This window comes from Nannobrachium achirus (assembly GCF_963921795.1).
Source record: "Nannobrachium achirus genome assembly, chromosome: 20".
Lineage (NCBI taxonomy): Eukaryota > Metazoa > Chordata > Actinopteri > Myctophiformes > Myctophidae > Nannobrachium > Nannobrachium achirus.
Genome location: NC_137827.1, coordinates 26,158,753 through 26,182,597, shown reverse-complemented (window position 1 = coordinate 26,182,597; position 23,845 = coordinate 26,158,753). Strand labels below are relative to the sequence as shown.

At 40.5% G+C, this 23,845-nt stretch overlaps 2 protein-coding genes across 2 annotated transcripts in view; both read left to right on the top strand.

Annotated features, from left to right (window-relative positions):
• Nucleotides 1-23,845, top strand: part of LOC308306307 (sorting nexin-14-like) — a 450,899-nt gene that overhangs the window by 92,943 nt on the left and 334,111 nt on the right. The window lies entirely within an intron of this gene.
• impg1b (interphotoreceptor matrix proteoglycan 1b) lies at nucleotides 388-23,825 on the top strand (the record flags this gene model as incomplete). Its single annotated transcript, XM_080750246.1, has 17 exons — nucleotides 388-451; nucleotides 3,857-4,072; nucleotides 6,041-6,207; nucleotides 6,941-6,969; nucleotides 7,741-7,795; nucleotides 8,335-8,478; nucleotides 11,437-11,495; nucleotides 11,636-11,793; nucleotides 11,955-12,326; nucleotides 12,916-13,547; nucleotides 13,961-14,050; nucleotides 19,721-19,940; nucleotides 20,243-20,453; nucleotides 21,448-21,633; nucleotides 21,970-22,126; nucleotides 23,199-23,282; nucleotides 23,745-23,825. The coding sequence occupies 17 exons, from the start codon at nucleotides 388-390 to the stop codon at nucleotides 23,823-23,825; spliced, it is 2,925 nt and encodes a 974-aa protein (XP_080606372.1).

Genomic DNA, 23,845 nt, shown 5'->3' with positions numbered 1-23,845 from the left:
AACAGAACCTGCTTTTTTAACCTCGTCACTGTTGTCACACTGGCATGCAGTGAAGGGAGTGTGGCTACTAAAAATTCCATCCACACCTCCCAACACACTTGCTCGGCCTTTCCATCCCTCTATTGATCCATCCATGCGGGCGTCAATGCTGTCTACTGGGATCAAACACCAGGGATCAAAGTAAATCAATCTGTCAATGAAGATCTGAGCTGTTGCACAGACTGGATTGGAACTGACAACCTCGTTTTGGATGCATGACAAATTGTGACCTGAAGGAGTCCTTTGGACACCTTAATAATGGACTCTAGATAAACATATTCTGGACTTTATTATTGTTTTTACACTACCTACACAAATGAATACCTTGGGCTGGACAACGGCATAATCATGCTATTGAAATCCGGACTATTCCTTGCATTGCTGTTTACCCTCCAAGCTTTTCAAATCAAAGGTAAGGACTTGCTTACCTTTGCTACCTCACTACAGGGGGCTGTACTAATGACTGCTGTTCACCTGTTTTGAGATGCTTTATGCCTATTGCTCTTGTTTTCTGACAGGAGAGAGGTTTGTTTCTCACCCAACGGATAGTTGCTGTGGAAGGATAAGTGCATAGAATACAAAAAGTTCTATTGAAACAACTTCAGTCTGAAAAGTTGTCTTGCTAATGAGTTTTAAACCAGTCCTGAACCACTTGAGAATGATCTTGACATAATTATAATTTATATTTTTCTTTCAACAGGAGAGTTGTGCAACTGACTGTCTTGTACATTAAAGTAGATCATCATTACTGTCTCGCAAACTAACTTTTTTAGTTGGTTCTACCAGTGTGCCTAACTTTATCATACAGTATAGGTGCACCAGTACTGTATATAATTTAGGTGCATCCACGGTCCACACATACACAGACATAGACAGGCCTGCTAAATGTAAAGTACACTGCGACAAATGAGAAGCTTTAGTTGCTCTGGACAGATTTGGGGGTGCATGTGTGCCCAAAATAGGTTTTCATAAGTTTTAATGAGTTGTAAACACGTCACGAACCACTTGCGTAGGTGTAAGCTCAAGGATAGCAGGATTTACTCTTCTGTTTCAAGCAGACAAGAAAATGCTAGCTCATCCTACCTGCTGAATCTGGATCTTTGCTTTCCATTTCAGCAGCATTTATAAGATTATGAATAGTCACAAAATAAAATAAAACGGGACAATGTTCTGCAATTAAAAACCCACTGAAATAGACAGTGTAATTAGTGCTCATAGGCATTAGCAGTGGTTGTGCCGTTCAGTATGATGTGCGTGAGTGAGTTCATTACACGGAACAAAACAAAAGCTATTCTGTTCCCAATGTAGCGAGACGCTAATCTTTTCTGGCTTGTAATTCTGCTGTGAGGCCCTTACTGTTTTGTTGGGCATTAAGGCCCATTCGAGCATTCCATCATCTATTTTAGGCCCGGTCTGTATACACGTAAACAGGCTTCCCGTTTCTCATTTAACATTTGTATTTGAATTGAGAAAAACACAATAAACATTGAGCAAAACACAAACCATTCAGCAAGATTTCAAGTTTGGAGGTCAGTGTCTGCCATGGTCTGTACCATGACAGACTGTCTGTAAATATATTATAAAGCTAAAACAATATTATTCACAATGGGTCAAAATCAATCAATCAATCAATCAGTCAGTCAGTCTCTCCCTACATCTTCCTCAGACGAGTCCTCCATCGGCGTCTCCAGTCATTTCGGTTCCCCATACATCTGGCTAGCTCCTTTGTGCTTTCTGCACTATAGCATCTTTCTTTAGTATGTTCATGTACAGTAGGTAGTCACTAGCCTGTCTGTCTGTCTGTCTGTCTGTCTGTCTGTCTGTCTGTCTGTCTGTCTGTCTGTGTGCGCGAGTGAGTGCATGCATGTGTGTATTTGCAGTACAGTATGTACAATTTACAGCATGTGTGTGCTGCTGCTGTCATCTGTGTTTATCTCGATGAAAATGCACTCTCTGTCAGGCAACAAGCTTCATCCCACTGTCAACAACAGTGTGCATGTCACTTATATCAAACTGTTTACTTGATTTTCCTGCTAATCAATCAATGTTGTTTGGTCGCTGGGTCTGATTAAAACACAGGTCTTTGTTTTGAAGCTCAGACATCTCTAGGCTTATTGTCTTAACAAGGGTTCAGAGGTTTGCCACCTGGCATCAAAATGAATTGTCCCCCCTCACCCCACCCCTCAATAATAACCTCATTCAGTGTGGTGAATGGACTTGACTGTGTTAGCTGGCCTATTTGACTTGAGTAATGCAACGGCGCTACCTCTTTGTGAGGCCTCAAACTGTCCTGACACGACTGCAGCTTTGCCTGGTCTCAGTCTTGAGCTCATAGGTTTCATTCCCATTGCTGGAATGGAAATGTAGGTTGGCGCTTTTGAATCATGATCATAGTCAGCAGCACATACAAAAAACAGCACATGTGTCGCGATGTGACGTGTTGTGAGCTTGTAGATCAAATATTTTCAAACATCTTTTTTCTTTTCAATACATTTATTGAAAATAGGGCTTAAATGGTTCACTCCAGCTACAGCTTGCTCAGGTCAGTTCTGCAAGTTTTTCTTTTGAGTGGTGCTCCTGGAACAGGAGCTATAGCTCCAACATCTGTCTTTGTCCGGTAATTTTTTTTGGGGGGGAAACGCTTTAAAAAGTGTCCAGGCTTAAGTAAACTGAAGTGCAGCAGCGTCTGGCCTACAGTACATCCTGGCACAAACAGCTCAAAGTTTGTTGTCCGGTCAAAAAACGGGGGGAAAAAAACTTGTAAAAAAAGAAAACAAGAGCTGAGTTGGTCGCACAGCAATAATGTTAAGGCTCAGGGTTACCTTGGCTTGACAGCAATTTCTGAGAGTGTTGAATGATGGTTGATTGTCCCAATGCCCCCAGATGTCAGCTTCCAATGTTTCCAAATTATTGTTAGGTAATTCATCATAATGATAAGGTCATAATGATGATCATCATAATGATCTTCTTTTTCTTCTGTGCTCCTTATGGAGTCCCAAGTGTGTGCCTCCAAAAGAGACAGGGCATAAATCTTCTGAATCCCAATCTGAGTGCTGTTGTAGTTGTACACAGTGTCAATGAAACGCCAGATGATCAAGGCCTGGTCTGGATTTACAAGCCATTAGATAATGCCCTTGAAAGGATGCGGAAATGTAAATGCTCCTGCATGGGCATTAATTAGTTGTCAGCATCTTGTCTTATGAATATACAGGATATAACTAATAGAGTGCAACTCTAAATCAGTACCTGCAGTAAATAATAACAATTTAACATCATCACAAGAGTTGATTGCATATTGCACAACGCTCTCAGGGCTATTTCCGAATGCAAGAAATATATAAGCATCTGAACTACACCACATTAGGCATATAGCTGCCACTCTCAACTTGAGTGGCTGACAGATTTCAAGCACAACATTTTAACCACATTTGCATGCTTGTTTTAGGCACAAAAGAAAATCTAAATATTTCACTTAATTGTTTATTTTTCAAAAATAGAAATAGCAGATCGATCCACAAGTTTCCTATATGTCCCATGAGCCTTTGCATGAAAGGTGGGCATCACTTCCTGTCCTCTTAGATGTTTCATATGATTGGTTGTTGTGCTGCTGTGCCACCTGAATCTCTGCATTGTGATTATTTGGTGCTTAAGTGAATTGAATCAGCTGTGTAGTCAGAGGAAGTGAAGGTTGTGAAGCACACATTTTCCCAGTAAACTTGTTGGAAAACTTGTGGAAAAAAATGTGATGTTTTCGGTCCATGATGCTGTTGTAAGGTATACACCAGGCTTACTGTAACTTCTCTTGTTTCTCTTGCAGATCCTCAGACCCAAGGATTATCAGGACTCAAAAATGTTAAATACAGACACTTCCTGGAAGCATCCAGACCAAACAAACACGTCCCCAGCATCAAAACAGCAGAGGATAGACATCGGACGAAGAGGTCAACACTCTTTACTACTGGAGTGAAAATATGTCCCCAAGAAACAATGAAAGGAGTCATCACTAGCCATCAGGCCTACTACAAACTCAGAGGTAAGGGGAAATAAGGGAAACAAGGCAGGTGATTATCCGTATACTTTGAAGGGTTCTGAGGTACAGAATGAATGCAGGTTCTGTCAATTAAAATGGAATTAAGTATTCTGAGTATTCTCAAAACAAAAACAACCTTGTTTGATTAACATAATGCCTTGAATTAGAAAGCCAATGTCAGACTGGTGAGCTATGCCCAATGATATATATGAGAAGCCCTTCCTCAAACACCACGCAGCTCTGGGGTCCAGTAAGGATAAGACCTTGCTTTGATGCTTTCACAGTTCAACATTTAGAGTTTACATTATCATCTCCTCTTTCATAAATCGTTAATAGCCTTGGACCGAGTGAAATAGTTTCTTGTGGAAAGTGTTTCTTTCTATTTGTCTAGTGTTTCTATTCAACCTGCCATACCCTATTTTGAGCATGCCATTATAGGCAATAATATTCAGACGTTTTAAAAATGTAAAAGAATAATAATAAATTATGAAAATAGTTGATCTAGCTCACAAACCACCACAATGCGATGTGCTGTGAGCTTGTAGAGCTGCTATTTTAGCTATTGCTCTTATGACAAGAGTAGGACCTAAGTGGTTATAAGCAATGTTTGTTTTGTCATAGTCAACTTTGAACTTTGCAGTTGATATCGGGGTTTAAGTTCAGTGGCGTCAGTTCAGAAAAAGCTAAGGTATGGCAACATGACTGGTGTCTTTCGCACGTGCAAGACACCAGTCATGTTGCCATACCTTAGCAACAGGCATGATACATTTATTTTAAGAAGTACATTTTATTTTTTCCCCATTCTACGGTTTCTTGGGCTGGATATGGCAGCCTGGAACGGTTGTTCAAGTGCAGTTATACTTGGCATGTTAGTAAACGTGCCACAATTAACAATAATGCATTGCACCTGTGCAGCTGAACTGTAGAACCTGGGAATATACCATTTTGTCAAGATGGGGAGAATACAAGTGTGGAGAATATAATTATAATAGCCTACGTTAAAGTGACCATTTTGTTCAATTTTGCATTTGTAGTTATTTTACTCTAATTTAACAACATAATAACCAGCACAGATAGACAAAGAGACATTCATGGATTTATATTTAAAAGTAACTTTTATATTCCCCCCTGGACCCAGGGTATGGCAGCTGCATACACCTGCCATACCCAATTGACGCCCCTGTTTAAGTTGATAAAACGCAGTATAATGCAATGCGATGTAGAGAGCAGCCCACCCTTTCATTGTTTTCAAACCTTCATGGTCTAATATGTCACTCTATGTGTTACAGTTGGTCAATAATACATGTTTCACATCCCCTGCTGCAGTCAAGTGAAGCTGATACATATGAATTATGTAGTTATTACATAACTGCTAAAATTAGACCCATGGCGCAATCAAGATATCAGACAAAGTGGTGCAGAGTCAGACTTTAATGTTTTCAATATAAATGATTTTCAAGCGTAATAAAATGACTCAAGATGTACATATAAGTGGATTCTCATTGACTTTGCTGGTGTTTCAGCCTGCAAATCTATCAGGTTATAATTAAATTCCGCATAGGATTGCATTTTTAAAGCAATGGACTGAGGTGGCTTAATCGAAATAGGAAACCAATAGAACACACAAACATATGTGCGTGAGTGCACACACACACACACACACACACTCTCTCTCTCTCTCTCTCTCACACACACACACACACACACACACACACACACACACACACACACACACACACACACACACACACACACACACACACACACACACACACACACACACACACACACACACACACAGGATGATAGCCTTTCCATGTTTATTATGATGACCATTTAACAACGTTGTTGCTGGAGAGAGTGTGGAAATATAGTGGTCCTCTCTATCATCAAAGTTGCCTACCCCTGCTCTACACCAATTCGAAATCAGGCCGCCACCGTTCATGCAATTACCTTGTTTATTCTGTTCAGTTTGTCAGGAGGCGATCTGGGAGGCGTTCCGCATCTTCTTTGACAGGGTCCCTAACTCAGAGGAGTACCAGGCCTGGGTTCACACCTGCCAGCATGAGAACCTCTGCATGGATGACCTGGCTCGAAACTTCAGCAGCTCACAAGAACACCTTGACCTTGTTGCCAGAGTGAGTAGCCTACAGTACTGTACATCAACCGCATTGCACAGTCGATTCAGTGACTATAGTCTGGTTTAAACACTCTATGCCAGTGGTTCTCAAACTTTTTCATGTTGAGGACCCCCAAATTGACACTTATTAGCCCGCGGACCCCCTTTTGAAAAGAGATGCCAGGGACCCTCATATCAGACCCCCTGGAACTCCCTCAAGGACCCCTGGGGGTCCCCGGACCCCACTTTGAGAACCAATGCTCTATGCTACAGAGGATATCTTTGGCAAAGTACACTGAAAAAACGGTCCTAGTACAGTTACAGTATGACTCTCAGGTCGTTTGTTAGAGTTGGTTTTCAAGTATCTTTTCTAAAGATATCTGGTCTACAAACTTCCAGATTGTGGAAAAGAGCAGACCAAATATAGAGCCCTGCAGAATGCCAGAAAAGTATACTGTATAGGGTTCACGTGAATAATTAATTTCATGATTGTAACATTTCCAAGAGTAAGAACAATGCCCCACAGCACCTGTTTTCAAAGACCTCTGTACAATGGTTTAGGATTACCAGACAGTTAGGCCTATTTATTCTCCTTTATGACCATCACAGTACAGAACTGATCACTCTGCGTTGGAAACAAAATAAAGAATTTCACATAACTCTCAGAGGAGATACTTGCGTGATAAAAGTTTTGTGTCACAGTTCCAAAAACCTACTGTGAGATATGTGATTGTCCTTTTCTTGACTTCCAGAGAGTAGCTGAGCTGGGCGAAAGTGAAGGGTACGTACAAACTATGGATAGATAGTTATTATTATTAGAACTGAATACATATGCACAGTATTTTTGCACAGCTCCAGTAATAGATACTGTACATTTCAAACATCTATCCATCTGCTTTGGCTGTGGGTTTTACAAATGCTGCTGATATAACAGTTTATTTAGTTCATCATCACTGGGGTAAAACCCATGGAGCCAGAGGGATATTGACTGCCCTTTATACAGCTAGTTTTCAAGAACCGTGTGTGAGTCATGGTAGCAGTGTTACACTTCAATATTAACCTATCCAATGTGAGCACTGGACCTGAACTCTTAAATCAATGTCGTAGACATGCTAAAATGCCAATATCACCCCCAAGTAGAGAATATCAGATTATGTGGTTGATTACAACAACAACAGCAGCAGTCCTTATGCAGTAAGTGCTTGTTATGATTACATAACTTTTTTGTAATCCTTTTTCAAAAAGAATAAAAAAAGAATAATAGTTAGTTTCTTCACTCAGGGTTGTATCACACTGAGAATTCAGTATCATATGATATTCCTGCTATTGTGGGATATTGATTAATGACACATTCAATTCCTTTTCAGAGGGGGCGTAGCAACACCTGATCCAGGAAGAGAGTGTAAGTTGCCATACCTCTGTGCATCAATGCTCTTCTTGAATAAAATCAAACGAACGAGTTAACACGATAAATCAAATGTGTATCAAGGCTGTTAATTGAACAAGTTTACCAAATGAACTGAATGCCGAAAGCATTGCTGTTTTGTTTCAGGTACCTGGACTCCCCCATTGATTCTACTTCCAACAGAAGAAGTGGAGGTAAGTTGGTAAAAGGACATTTTTGTGTTGAGCAGGAAGACTCAATGATGGCTATAGTATGTAGCCGGTGTAGCTATTATCTCTGCATTGCGCTTTAGAGACAACCTCCTTTTAATTCTGTTAAAACACACAAACACACATGTCTCCAAGTCAGTGGTTTTAACGCAGCAAGAACTCCTTTTTCTCATTCAGTTTGGAAATACAGAAGGTGGAGGTGTGGCAGGATAGTTATATAGGGATAGAAGGGGGGGACTTAAAGGAGCTGTGACCACTAATGCACTATTTATACATGGAGAATGGAGTCAGGTAGAAGATTTTTTTTAAGGATTTAACCAATTAAACCCTCTATACTTCATACACTAATACTTACACCGTTTAGTCTTTTCCCTCTATACCACATCTCTTCTCCGGATATACTGTAGCCAATCTTCCAGCTCACAATGAATGTTCCACCCAGAATAGGGATACTAGGGTTCAAGTGGTCAAACCACACCAGGGGTCATTTTCGGTTTAACCCACCGTTTACCTTGTTGTTTTGTCTAACCAGAGTGAGGTCCAAAACATGCTACCAGGAGAGTATGAACACATTGTTGAGTTCAGTGTCCCTGTGCTGGACCCAGAGTACAGTGAGCTGCTCAGTGACCCAGAGGATCCACGGTACCATGGCATCATAGAACACCTGAAGGAACAGGTTAGAGCTTATTAATAATAGGGCATCTTAAAGCATGTCTGCCATTACTTCATCACACAACTGTGTCACTCAACAAAAATTACATTTTAGTGCATTAGCCTCTATAGATTAATAATAGAGAATCAGAAAACCTTTTTTTTTAATCAATTGATATTTTTTGACAAAAATGTATTTATACAGTACATATCTGTCAGAAAGATTAAACACGATAAACGTTGAGAGCTTATTTTCATTGTGGTCCTTTTATGTCAGTCGGTTTAAATTGGGGGAGGGAGGGTTAGCAGAGGGAACTAGAAGCAGTGCTCTTCCGGGCACAGGTCTCCACCAGGTCAGGTATGTTATTGTGGCCTCCTGGTGGCGCTATAGTAGGCCAATGTGAGAAGGGTGCCATGTATTCTTCGGCCTTTAACGGCAATGTGACACTGCATGCATGATTTGAGGCATTTTGTTCCAAAAATGAGTTTGGCAAAAGTCAACCTGCTGGTGGCGCTATAACAGGCCAATGTGAAAATTGTGGCATTTGTTCCTTGACCTAGTGGCAATGTGCGTGCAGAATTTCTCTGTAATCACAAGCTGCTCCCAAAATCGCACACTGCCTTCATGATTTCAGGCATTTTATTCTAAACGGACCAATCCTGCAAACTTTGGAAGCCAATCTTAGCCAATCAGGATGGAATATGGAAAATTGGACCAATCCATGTTGATCACATGACTGTAGAGATACTGTCTACCGATTTGTGTGAGCAAAAATGGGCCTGCACTAGAACAGACCCATGTGAAGGTGGCGGAGGTTCTGAATTGGCATCCAGGGTGTGTGTGCACAGTTTGGCCGAGACCAAGGCAACGGCACCAGAGATTAGCTGGTAACAGAAGGACGGACGCACGCATGCACTGACACACGGACGGATACACGCACGGACGGTCGGACAGGGGCGAAGACATGGTCTCCCCATGCCTTTCGGCTGGTGGAGACAATTAATACAATTTATAAATTAATTAATAATAAATACATTCTTACTAATATAACAAAAAATACATACTATGGGTATAATGGAACCTGCTGCAACTTATGTGATGATTTTAATTAGGTGCAGCAGCTATTCAGACAGCTCTGGAGGGCTTAAATGTAACAATAGAGTAATCCTCTTAAGGTTTGTAGGCAATTGCTGCAGTGCAGACTGCAGAGTATAACAATGAGTCCTTTCCCATGCAGCTTGTGAGGGGGAAAGACATGCTAGAAGAATTTTGTTTTGAAATTGAAAGGGAGACTTTGCAACCATAATGGTCGACATCTCCTCTGGTGTGCCACAAAATGATGCTCGAAAAAACTGTTGATGTCAGTCACTGGTCAGGAACTCATGCTCCAGCACAAATTATGCCTAAGCATTTAAAAATAAGTTTGATGAATTACAAAAAAAAAAATAAAAAAAAATAGGGGCTTTACGGCGTTTTTTTTTGTTAGTTTGTTTTTTTAAGAAAGGTTTCCCCCTATTTTCGTCCATGTCTTACCCCTTATCCCTAAACTTCTTTGCCTTTTTTTTCTATTTTGAAAACCATTTTTAAATATTTCAAATAGCTAATGTACAAGCTCATTACAAACTCATGTATCAGCTATTTGAAGTATTTTAAAATGTTTTTCAAATATAGTATAAAAAGGCAAAGCAGTTTACGGATAAGGGGTAAGGCATGGATGAAAATATAGCTCAATGCCCAATTCTAAATCTGGAGAGATTCCCTTGATGGTATGTTGCCCTATGTGGCCATTAGTGTAAGTGCCCTATGTCAGCATGACTTAATTTCTGCTACATAATTAATGTATGTTGACACAGCACATCCTTGTCTCTTGCATAAGGGTCAAACTGTAGGATGAAACTGAACTGAAATTGTTGGAATAGTGTGTTAATCATCTCTTTACCAAGGCATTACATAACATATAAGTATGTAGGCCTACTTAGCCTTTGATTGTTGTTGGTCCTCCAAATGAGAAGTGTAGGTCATTGTGGGATGTCAAATGTCATACAAAGTAATTATAATCACACAAGGGTAAATAGGAGCATTACTGATTGAGCTAATCGGTTCCATTGCAGGGATTTCAAACACAACAGGGTGCCTCTGTCAATCCCACAAATGTGACTGAAATTCCTCTTTGACATTATAGTCGCCTTTAGGGCTGCTGACATCTCAATGGCATTGATTGTGGAGGAGCTTATGAAAGGTCAAAACAATCCAAGAGCAAACTGGTGCACATGGAAAGCTAAACCTCATGTACAGTATGATTTACACAGGCAATTTACACACTCTCATTGTGGGGCATGCATAACTCATGCAATAAAAAATAATTTCACATGCATCTTACACACCATCTTACACACCTGGTTATTTTTTTATTATTTTTATTATTATTATTATTTTTTAAGTACTGACAGATTTTGTCCAAATCACACATATTGGTAGACAAGACAGTTTTCCATCCTGATTGGCAAAGATTGTCTTCCAAAGTTTACAGGATTGGTCAGTTTTGAAAAACACACACATTCCCACTAGGCGGAGGAAGAAATTACACTTCAAAATGTTCAAATAAACCTCATGGTGGCGCTGTAACAGATTCTTGTTTTTACCTATAATTCCACTGATCAGTGTAAAACTGTATGTACCGTATGCGCAATCCCTAGAGGCCAAGAAAAAACTTTTGACTCTAGGTCAAAGCAACAAATGCGACCCTTTTCATATTGGCCTGTTATAGGGCTACCAGCAGGTTGACTTTTGCAAAACACATTTTTGGAACAAAATGCCTCAAATCATGCATGCCGCATCCGAAGGCCCAAGAAGACATGGCACCCTTTTCACATTGGCCTATTATAGCGCAACCAGTAGGCCACAATAACCTGACCTGGCAGAGACCTGTGCTCGAAGAGCACTGCTTCCAGTTAATTTTTGTTTTTTCTTCTTCTTTTGCAGATGTTTCATATTTTGGAAAAAGTTCTGGGATTTAAAGAAATTCGTGTTCTGGGATTTCGGTAAGTATCAAGTGAGAACAGGGGACATCAACACACTAAAAACTAATATCTATAAGCTGGACATGATGACTTTCTCACATACTATCCATGATGAGATTGATGACATGATGTACATGATTACTTTGTGACGTGTTGATCAGATCAGAGGACATGGCCGTGCGTTATGCTGCTGTCTTTGATGGAGACATGGAGGAGCCAGGCGACGATGTCAGTGCATCTAAACTGAAGCTCATTGCTGAAGCCTTAGGTCTGGAGACATCATTGCCACTGGACATTCAAACTCTCAGCTTTGGGGATGGTAAATATAATATCATGATATAAAGTAGATCAGGGTATAATTTAAGATTTCACAGCAAACCAAACTTAAAGGTTAATAACAATTCCAAAGAAATTATTATTTTTTCCTTCAGTGTAGCCCTTCATCTGAACTGATTTGATATAGTATCCCTGTCATTTCAGAAACAACAACTTACAGAGTCGACGAAAGCCTGAATCCCCTTGAGACTGTGGCATCTCAGGACAGTGCCTCACCACCACCGACAGTTGGAGACAGTGCTCCGAGTCATGGCCTCTTCCCCACCGTGTCCCTTACAGAGAAATCAATGGAGGCATTTACAGACACACCAGAAACACAAACCTTTGTGCCGTTCATCCCTAACAACCTCCCAGAAGCAACCGCTGGAGTCAGTGAGGAGACACCGTCAATGGCAGCAATAGAGCAGCCTGTGGAGGTTAATATTGAAGGGGCCATAGATGTTACGCCACCCACTGAGACGATTGCAGAGAAAGAGGAGGGGGACGTGCCTAGACCCGAAGAAGAGGTGTCAAACGGTAAGCCTCCTCTAGCATACTGCACAATGTACATCATAGACCTGAGAATCAACCCACTATGTCCACTATTGCTTTCATCATAGACAAATATGTTTTAAAATGGATATAGCAGTAAGATGCCTATGCCTTTGCAGGAAGACTGTGTGTGTGTGTGTGTGTGTGTGTGTGTGTGTGTGTGTGTGTGTGTGTGTGTGTGTGTGTGTGTGTGTGTGTGTGTGTGTGTGTGTGTGTGTGTGTGTGTGTGTGTGAGAGACGTACGCGCACACGCGCGTGTTTTTATGTAATGTTATATGTCTTTATTTAGTTTATTATCATTATCACTTAAAGGACCACTTTGCCGTTTTCAACCTGATTCCTTTTATTCTGTGGAGGACGTGGAAACCTGGCATTTTCATTATGTTCTGTTATTTCTGTCGAGAGCACCCTCTCAAAACACACATTCATTGAGAGGTGCCTATGACATATTTCTTGTCCTTAGTTCTGACAACAGTCACAATACAATAGGATTCAGGTTGAAAATCAATTCAGCTTTCCTGACATAAATTGTCTTCTTTTTTGGCATGTGTTCCCTTATCATAATGCACACCAGTTGAGGCGGCGCCGGAAGAGCCACAGAATGAGGAAAGTCTCCCGTTATCTCCAGACTTGGAACCTATGACCACTGTTACACCGGATGCTAACCCCGCCCCGTCAGAGTCTACAGACCCAGAGGCAGTGGTCCCCTTCTATACACCTTCCTCTGAAGAGGATACAATCCATACAGGCATTGAACCAGCAATATTGGAGCCAGAAGTGGAAGTAGTGGCAGAAATAGAGGATACTGTATTAACAACACCCACAGAGAGTGGGTTATCCGCTGAGAGAGGAGACGAACCTATGCACAGCGGAATGTCAACGGCATCAGAGGACATCCGTGTTGAGTACCCAGACGTACAGGAGAACTTAGGACAAACAGAGAGCCGGACGGAGGAAGTGACAGAGCCCCTGGAGGTGGGTAGCAGTGGCAGTGGCTTGCCCTCAGTGTCTGAGGAGCAGCCATACGAATCGACCGCGGGCCCGGCTAAGAGGCAAATGAGCACCCCACTGATGATGACAGCAGATAACAACAAAGAACTAGTTGTGTTCTTTAGTTTGAGGGTCACTAACATGCTGTTTTCCGAGGACCTGTTCAACAAGAACTCCCCTGAGTACAAATCATTGGAGAATACCTTTCTTGAGCTGGTAGGTAAACAAGCTTTTGCACTTGATGTCATACTTCTGCACACCTTATTCTCATACTTACTTTTGTAGGCCCATGCAAATGTTTTGAAGCATTAAATATGTCATATTGCTGCAATATGTATAACATTTAACTTTTGTTTGAAATGACGTGACGACAGTAAGGGCAACTGCCAACGGCTCCAAGATTACACTTTATTAGTCTTGGTATGCTCTATATACTACACACTATACAGCCTTATCTTCTGCCGCTTGTTTTTCTCCCTTCATGGCCGTTAAAATAATAACAAATTATGTAACATGTATGATTCCTCAATCTGTCATGCTGATTAATGCTACTTGAATATGATATGGCATTGACCTATAGTCCGGGTACAGTATGCAGATACTCAAGAGGATTTATTTTGTTCACTTAGACACAGCACTCTGGGTCCAGTGACTCGCCAAACCCCGGAGCTTCCATTAAATCTGGGCCTAAGAAACAGAGGACCTTAGCCTCCATACCGGTATTTTTCTCCCATGCCTCAGAGAGAGCATGACCTATCTACTTCTAACCTAACCTTTCTCTATGCAGTATCTAACACATCTTCTTAAACACAGCACTTCTAACATTGCCTAAGGTGTTGTCTCCAGTCTTTGGCTTTACTTTAGACATAACATTGCACGTAAATATTCTGTTCGCAGTTGCTTGAATTCTTTGCAGTTCAATCTTTGAAGATCTTTGTGATCTTATATTGCCTTGAGTGATTCTGTGTTGTTTTTCTAATGCCGCCTTAAATCTTCTAATTTAATTTCTGTTTCTACCATATTAATAGCCTAATATTACAACTTTTGTGTCTGGCAGAATGTGTACATTATTATTATTATTATTATTATTACCCTTATTATTTTTGTTAATAGTTCAAATACAGTAGAATAAGTCAAACATAATGTTGCCATTCCTTTGTAAAATATTCAGACAGGCTGGGTGATGAGGGAAGCATTTAGCTTAATGTTTTCTCCATTTTACGGTAACTTATTAAAATAACTTAACTGTACTGTACTTAAAAAATTATATATATATAAATAAATTATTATACAGTCTATGTAATTGGGCTGTAAATTAAAACCTTAGAATGCAATACAATGTACAGTTTAGTTGGCACTTTTACGTGAGATAGGGTGAAATTCTTTGCTGCACTTTATTCATGTTTAAAATATTTTTATTAGTTTTATACATAAGTATATGACATATTGTAAGGACACTGATAATGAACAAAACACATTAAAATGTATTCTTGTATTCTGCTTAAAGACGGGGTGACGTGATTTTTTGCCCCAAAACGTTATCATCAGTTATTATGAGTCTATAGGAGTTCGATTTCTTTCCCAAAAAAAAGAAAGAGTGTACAGGTGTTAAATTATGCGGCCACACCCACCTGTTCATTAGTATACCTGGTTTTCACCTTAGCAGCACCACCCACCTAATGTTAGCCACGCCCACAGCTGTTGTATGATAAATACACTAAAGCAGTGTACCGGTATTTCGATTGGGCCTTTTGACTCAGGCTTTCAGAGTCAAGAGTACAAAACTATGGCACCACCTCTTTAAGATGTGTAGGCCTATATAACAGTATGATGATATCGACTACATTTTATACTGGATATTTCAGTATTTATACATTGATAGGTGAAAGAATGAATGAAAACATGGATGGATGGGTGAATGTATTTAAGTAATGAATAGTTTTTGAGCAATAATAAGGGTTGTTACTGAAAAAAGGAAATGCCCAACCTTTTGCATTTTCTCTCAAAAATCCCATTGCTTTGTGCAAAGCAATTATAAAGCATATGAAGGCAGCTCCAAAGTTACAGTATATGAGACCTGGTTCTGTTTTAGTCAGTGTGCTGTAATCAAAGCTTTCTGACACGGGCAAGGGGCTTTAAGTAGCCTATTATTTGGTTACCAGACACATTCTGCTCAACATCTGTCAATTATTTGTGAGTTTTATGATTTGCATGTTTAAGTTTCAGTAGGCTAGTATTGGGTTGTCATATAGCCTGCTACCATGGTGCCTTACTGCCTTAGTCTCGCATGGCCATCCCTCAAAGTAAAATATTGCTCTACTTCAAATTGAGGTCTGATGTGTGCACCTGTACGAACACCTCCCCCAATATGGAACAGCTCCACCCTTTCTATCCGCTTTCAACTTGAACAATCTCCAGGCTTTTCTTTCTAAGAAAGCAAGTGGGGGATCTGAGGTTTAGAGTATACAGTTAATTATAGAGTACTATTTGTAGCTGTGTATCTGTGCTCAATTTACACATTAAAGGTAAACAATCAGGTGCATTTCTTCAATAGCTGCTGTCACAAATAGCACAAGACTCCTTTGGATTGGTTGCATTAGGGTGGTGAGAAGAGAATTTATTTAAACACTCACCGTTTGATATATTTTTAAGAAAGAAGCCTCTGTTGACATCCCCATTTAGCTCTTAATACTCTACCCAGGGGTTGACGGAAGGTTAGTCTCACACCTCATAGAAGAGCCTTGTGCTCAGTGTTATGTAAAGACCTCTGCCTTGAACTGACGCATATCAATACAAATTGGATTGCCTGCTTGTTGACATGCCAGGGCGCATGTCGGCTGCCAGCTCCAGCAGAGCACAGGGGATGTGTTAGCTACTGTAGGAGGCTGGTTTTGAGCAACTGAAGTTTCAAGGTTCAATATTTCTTTATTTATGTCATCTTGTGTATGGGAGTAGAGTTGAGTGCATAAAAGTACATTTATTTTGAGAATCACATCATCTATCTATAAATGCGAGAAGTCTCTGCGTGTCTGTCTGTCTGCGTGTATGTAATCCGCGTATCTCGAGAACCGTTCGTCCCACCGGCTTCAGATTCGGCACGCGCGTTCCCCGCCGCGGCACGGAGTGCAGTGCCGGGTCTCGACCCGACCCGACGCGCGGTTTTCCCGAACCGGGCATAAAATGGACCCAGAACTATAACTGCAGTGATCTCCATATATGGACATAAAATGGACGCCGACAGACAGACAGACAGATACAGATATCTCCATATATGGGCATAAATGGACACAGGCAGACAGATGGTCAAAACGGGTCCTATGAAAACAGGTATAATGGGGTTTGCATTAAAGGGCGGGGCATTCATTCCCTATTTACATTGTTCCGAGTTGGCCAGGTCGCCGACTAGACGCTGGGCCGCCCGCGCTTCTAGTATCAATAATAATCACATCATACTGTATCTGATACGGTATGGTACTTCATAGTACCATTGATGTGGAATTGGCGTTTATCAAATGATCAATGATCAAATGATTATCAGTTGCATTTAAACTAGGCTATAAATAATGATTTTGCATTGTGAGTCAGAGCCAGCAATATCCTCCCCTGGAGCTGGAGAAATGCCATGTGCATTAATTTATGTTACACTTAAATTTCTATCCGTCTTGGATAAGGACATAAGGATTTAATGCCTTATACAATCTTTTTTTTAAGAGAAAATCATATGGATGCATTTTTGCATTACACTTAAATCAAAACAGTTGATACAGTAATTCAATGATACTGTATGTCCAATCTTAAATGATTACCCAAAAATTCTCTTTAATCAATGTTTTTAGAGACATATCATTATTTCTGGCAAAACTAATGTGGTCTGAAGTTTGCACTGGTAAGTACTCAGTGTATACTCTCCATAACCTATCTATGGAGAATATTGATGAAATATCTTCTTTTAAATGGGCTAAGAATATAGGGTTCTAACATTTGATACATAGTATAGGCATCTATGAAATGACCAAATAGTATAATCAATGACAACTTACAACAACTGAAAATAAACTTCAATTGATTGTGATTGCCAATATTCAGCCCATTTAAAGGAAAATACTCTGGTTGAATGCGGAACCCATGTGTGATATTGTAAAATAACCACTTAAACCCCACATGGTTGTGCGTTGTCTTTCAGGGCTCTATGCTAGTGACCTTTCTGTTTTCTGTTATTGTGGCGAAAGCTTTTGTTGTGAGCTTGTCGAAAGCTGGCAAAAGCTTTCCCCACAATATGGATGCTGGGGTTTAATTGGATAAACAAGTCTACAGCAGCTCACAACTCCCCTACTTTCCATGTATCACTGTCCTCCTTTACCCCTGTACCTACTGGTTGGTGTTACTGTTAAATATGTTTATAATATGGAAAATATGTTTGACTGGACGTTCTCCAACAACAACCAGTAGATACATGTGTAACTTACTGTATGGGTAAGCATGAGCTAGTTTGTCTTTGACCGCCGGTATGGATCCAACTGTGTTGCACAGCTACAGAGACGCTATTTTCAACAACAAAATGTAATGCAGTATACTGTTATATGGGAGAAAAAAGTAATGTCCAAATAGCAGGAAATTGTGATCCATATAGAAATGTGACTGTCCTTACAAAACAGCCTGAGAAGATTCTGCACAATCGAAATGTAGATCATGTAGAAATTGCAGCACTCTAAACGATATAAAGCTAAACTTTGGCTCAAACTATTTAGCTACTTCAGGCTAGTGGAGTTGGAGTAGAATATTGATATGAAGTTCTTGGCTTCAGTGGCAAGATGTTGTTCCTTGGCCCACAAAAACCCTGCATTCAGTCTTGTCCTGAAAGGCATGCATCTTGCTTGACCTTGCACAAGGCAATAAAAGTAAAGCTAACTTACAGTAACGTCACATGTGACTTGAGTCAGCATAGTGCATTGAGACAAATGGATGGCCCAGAAACAAATCTTGTCCAGAGGTTCTATATGTCATGAGCTATTTGCTGTTCTATGTTAGATTCTCTCTCTCTCTCATTCCCACTTTCAGAGACAATTAACCATAGCGCGTACACTGGCCCTGACCTGCCTGCTAGTGATAAGTGGAGTAACCCTAAGAGCTCCTTATTCCTTAAGGCCTCTTATCTCCTGCTCTACAGCCAGGCACAGAACAGTATAGCGAAGGCATAGTAATCTCCAACTCTCACACTCTAGTGGTTTGATGCTGACCTTCGGTAGCCAAACTCATCTGCAGGTGGAACACGCATAACAGATACGATCGATATACAATGATGAAGGTCTCTTGTTGTACCAGCTCAGCATCAGTCCAAATGCCTTATTAAAAGCTAACCTGAAAGTCAGTGGTGTTTATCTTACTTAAATGTGACACATGTATGGCACTGGTACAGTATTGACTTGTGACTGCGTAAAAGTGGTGTGAGCAGTGTATCTGGGAAGTACAGCATCATACTTAACTGAATACATAATACTGCCTAATTTACTCGGAGGCCTTCCTATGCAGTTAGAACACTAGGGGATAAAACGGCATGCGTGATGTTGAGCTGGTTCCTTCAATTCGAGACAGCTGGTGTCATGTAGGCCATTTCCAACCGTTTGATCTAGTTCTTTTTGATAACATATTCTCTGTTTGACTCTCTTTCATGACTAGTGTCACCAATTCCTGTATTCAATACTTAAAACTTAGCCCTTAGTGCATTTAATGTATGGTTTCATGCTCACACATTTGTATTATTCATTGCATTTACAATTTAAAACATGGCATGCTTTTCCAGTGACGATGTCTGCCCTCTTTCACTGTGGATGTAAACCTATTTCCTGTAGTCTTTTCTTGGTTCTGCTGTACTCTTGTTCTCAGGAGGACAGCCATGGTGTTTGTCAAGAAGATCTTTGAAGTGTGAAAAAGAATCCAATCTTTTTCCTCCTAGGATCAAGAGTGATTAATTATTCAACCCCATAGGATGGGACCATCACCATTTGGAAATAGCCTCCCTTGAAAATCCTAACCCCACTTAATTTCTGCAAATCAATTTCTTGGTGTTTTTTGTGTGTTTGTTTTTTTGTGAGAAACTGATTTGTTGTAGTCTTTTTATGAGAACACAGAAAACTGATTGTATATTGTATTTGTCATAGGAAATGCCATTATAGGCTACAGTACAAACAATACAAAATACATTGTAACTATCTTTTTCCCCCCCTCTGGGAATAGCAGAACTACAAGCGCAACACTTTTTAAGCTTATAGCAGAGTACAGAGACAACTTGTGTCAGGTTTCTACGTCTAGAGGTGGGTAAAGTGGGTAAAATGCATAGCAATAGTCATAGTGCTGACTAGTAAATTTGCCTTCTCATCCTTTCTCCCCAGCTCCTGCCATATCTAGAGACTAACTTGACGGGTTTTAAGCAGCTGGAAATCCTCAACTTCAGGAATGGCAGTGTTGTAGTAAACAGCAGAATGAGGCTGGACCAGCTGGTGCCGAACAACGTCACCCAGGCCGTGCACTGTGTGCTCGAAGACTTCTGCAATGCTGCGTCCAAACGGCTAGACATAGAGATTGATAGTCGTTCCCTGGATGTAGAACCAGGTACAGCAAGACTGTTTGTTCATATGTAAGAGAATGCCCTCATTATTAACCACACTTTATTCGATCACATCAATCAAACTGACCTTTAATTTCTCCTCTGAATGTGCATTGTGAAGCACAGGTGGCCTGCATTTCATTCATGTTAATGAGTTATTCTCTCCTGGTTGTTTCACCTCTCTTGTCCTCTGTTGTCCCCTCTGTCCCCGCCCTTCTCTGTTGTCCCCTCTGTCCCCCACCCTTCCCTGTTGTCCCTACCCTTCTCTGTTGTCCCGTCTTTCCTACTACCCTCTTCTGGTGTTTAGCTGAACTGGCGGACCCATGTAAGTTCCTGGCCTGCAATGAGTTCTCGCGGTGTGTGGTCAACAGCTGGACGGGAGAGGCAGAGTGTCTGTGTGACATTGGTTACAGAACGGTGCACGGACAGCCTTGTCAGAGCACCTGCACCCTGGAGCCTAACTATTGCTACAATGGAGGGCTCTGCGAGATCATCCCCGGCCATGGTGCCACTTGCAGGTACCTGACAACCGACAAGTTAACTAACGCAGAGAATAAACAACGAACTGCATTGTTCTTCATTGTGTTTTTAGGGGAGATAAAACACGATGAAAAAGCAGGTTAACCTGCTGTGACGTTAGTCATCTATACCGTCAGTCGTCTGACGTATACTGTATATGACATACTGTACTGTATGGGCTATGGCTCTGAATTTGTGCAAGGTTTCAGCCTGATCACAGCCCCTTGTCTTCCAGTATACAAGTAAGACACCCTAAGGCCAAGAAGCGACTGTCAGGTCACGCTGTAAAGCAGCTGACTGAGCAGCATTTGGTTAAACAGTGTGTTAAAGCCTGTGAAAGCCACAGCCAATCAGTGACGCACCACAGACCCATGTACACCAAATGTGTTACTTACAATCTTTTGTGACCTGCCTTCATGGATTGAATGGGAGGGAGGAACTGAAGTCGATAGGTAACAAAATATTGTGTATTAGCGTGACTCGCGGTCGGACATGAGTGTGACTCACTCACTGACATGAGGTGGACGTTTTGATACTAACTGTGACCTGACGGTCACATGAAATTTGGTGTTGATTGTTTGAGTGGTTTGTGAGATTAGCTCTGGACGCACGTACGCAAGGACGCACGCACCTTCCACCCCACCTGATATGATATGATATGATATAGTACTTTATTGTCAGTTCACACTGAAATTTGTCTTATACGACACAGCAGCCATGTATTCAAATCATACATATACAAACATTTGTAACACATCAAGGCATACATGACACGTTGAGTCGCGGTGCAGCCCCTGTACCATGCAGCGCACCTTGATTTCCAAATGTGTTTGTATAGGCAGGGACAGGCTGAAAGTTACTTTTTAAATAATGGTCAACCACAGTTTATGTTTGTATTGTTTTTGAATATTAATGAGACAGTATTACGTTGCATTATTCAGGGTGACCCTTCCTTTCTAACCTGATTTTTTTTATGTTGTGGATTCTTTTTAGGTGCCCCGTGGGTAAAAACTGGCACTACCATGGAGAACGCTGCAATGAGCTGGTGTCAATTCCCCCCGATTCTACTGTTGTTGGAACTAGCCTCGTGGGAAGCCTCTGCCTTGTTTGTGCCATGATTGGCATTTTGGTATACATAAACAAGAAGTGCATACGGACCAAAAAGGGTGTGACATTGGTGTAAGTGAGGCATTTTAACCACTTAAACCCTATTTTATACTTTTTCATATGAAGGTGCATTTAAAAAATAGCGCATAAAAGCTGATCTACTCAAGCAACAGATTCACACTCACAAGTGGTATTATATAGTGTCGGGACAAAATCTGAACATGCGTCAACCGTGTGCTATTTTTTAAAGATTTCGAAAATGTGTCAACATGATTGCCTATAAGGATAGGCCCAAAATAGGAATGAGAAGTTGCAAGTGATTGTTCTCACTAAATTATTGTTTGCACTTGATGTTATAATTGTTTCACAATCCTGCATATTTACAGTTCAACCATCTTTACATTATAGGCAACCCCCTGCTCCATATGCCTTTGAGAATACATTGAGAGTGAACCCAGTTTTTGAGAACGATGATGGGGTCGTGGCTCAAACGTCCACATTACAATGTCAATCACCACACTCTGAGACTTTTGCCTCAATTGAAAATATACATCTAAGTATTGAGGTAATCTGTACTGTACGACACAGTATGGCTTAAAATATAGTGTTACTAACCATAAATATTCACTCAACTAATCCTCTAACGCACATCAAATTGTCATTTCAGTTCCCTTGCAGCCAAGTTTTCACTTCCAAACTAATACAATGCAATACAATGCTAATACAAATATTGACATCTTGCAGTAAACTATATTTCTTTTGAATGTCAGAATATTAGACATCGTTTAGAGTTGGCTTGATATCAGTGGTGTAAAGTAACTAAGTACATTTATTTGACAACTTTAGATGTTACTTCTTAGATTTAGACTTTTCTGACTAAACATACATTAGCCACTTCAGCCCTATATGTTTTGGCCGTTTGAAAATAGCCGATCTACAAGCTCACAATGGTAGAATGGTGCTGCTTTTAGAGAAGGACAGTCTTGAGACATAATTTGGATACTGGCAGTGGCAGTAGAAGGGTAACCAGCATTATTTGCCGGGTTATTTTATAGGTGAAATATGCTCAAAAGTAAACTTGAAGGCCGGTCTATGACATTAGTACTTATACATATTTGAGCAAAGCCTCTCCACTGAATACGTTTGTACATTTTTATTTGTAAAGATGAATCAAATATTAAATTAGGCTTATAAAAGATTTGGAAGTTGCCTGTGACTTCCCTGGACCACAGCACGTTGGAATTAATGGAAGTTTCAGCCCTGTCCGACCTACAGTACATGTACAGTAGGGTGTAGGCATGTGTAACAGACAGACAGACAGACAGACCTGAGGCCTTTAAAGTAAGCTTGGTTCATTCTTATGAAGATTATTCCATTCCACAGCAGGAATGTATGGGTTTCATAAAGAACTGTGCAGTAGTTGTCTATAACGTTTACATTTCTTCAACTATTGGATGCATTGTGCCCACGGACAAATGTGTGTTTGCTTGCTTCTCCCTTTGCTTGCCCTTTTGCTTTTGGTTGTATTTTAGTGAATTATATATATATATATATATATATATATATATATATATATAATATATATAAGAGATTAAATTGAATGTAAAGTTGTGGCTGTCTTCATCTCTTTTCCACAGATCCCCAGGCACCTCTACACAACAAGATCCGAAAAGCTAGTCTCTGAAATGGTTGACTTCCACCAGTGCATACCACACAATGAGGTGAGGACCAGTGGGGAACGTGGACACCTTTAATGATATAACGCTTGAACGCCTCTGCAATTTAAACAGTGCAAAATTGCAGAGGCGCCGTTGCAATTATTTATCCGTGACAAACTGCAATGGCATTCCTGTTCTGGTCATGTTATTATAGGCAAATACATTTTCAAATCAGGTTAGAAAGGAAGAGTCATCCTGAATCATGCAGTGTAATACTTTCCCATTGATATTCAAAAACAATACAAACATAAAAGTGGATTGACCTTTGTTTAAAAAGTTACTTTCAGTATCTAGGTACTAGTATTTCACTGTTGCTTTAGGTTCCAAGTTTTTTGTTTGATTTGTTTCATGCTTTTACTTTCACTATGCATAGTTTGCATACTACTAGTTATTTGAAATTTGTAATTCCAATTACCTTCAGGTTTCATCTCATCATGTCTTGCTATCTTCTCATATCCTCTTTAGATGTGGCGATCACCGACTGAGTACAGAGCAAGTTGCCTTTTAAGGTCAGATAATGACTGCTTCGAAGTAACTGTTCTTTAACACCACCTTCTGCGCCAGTC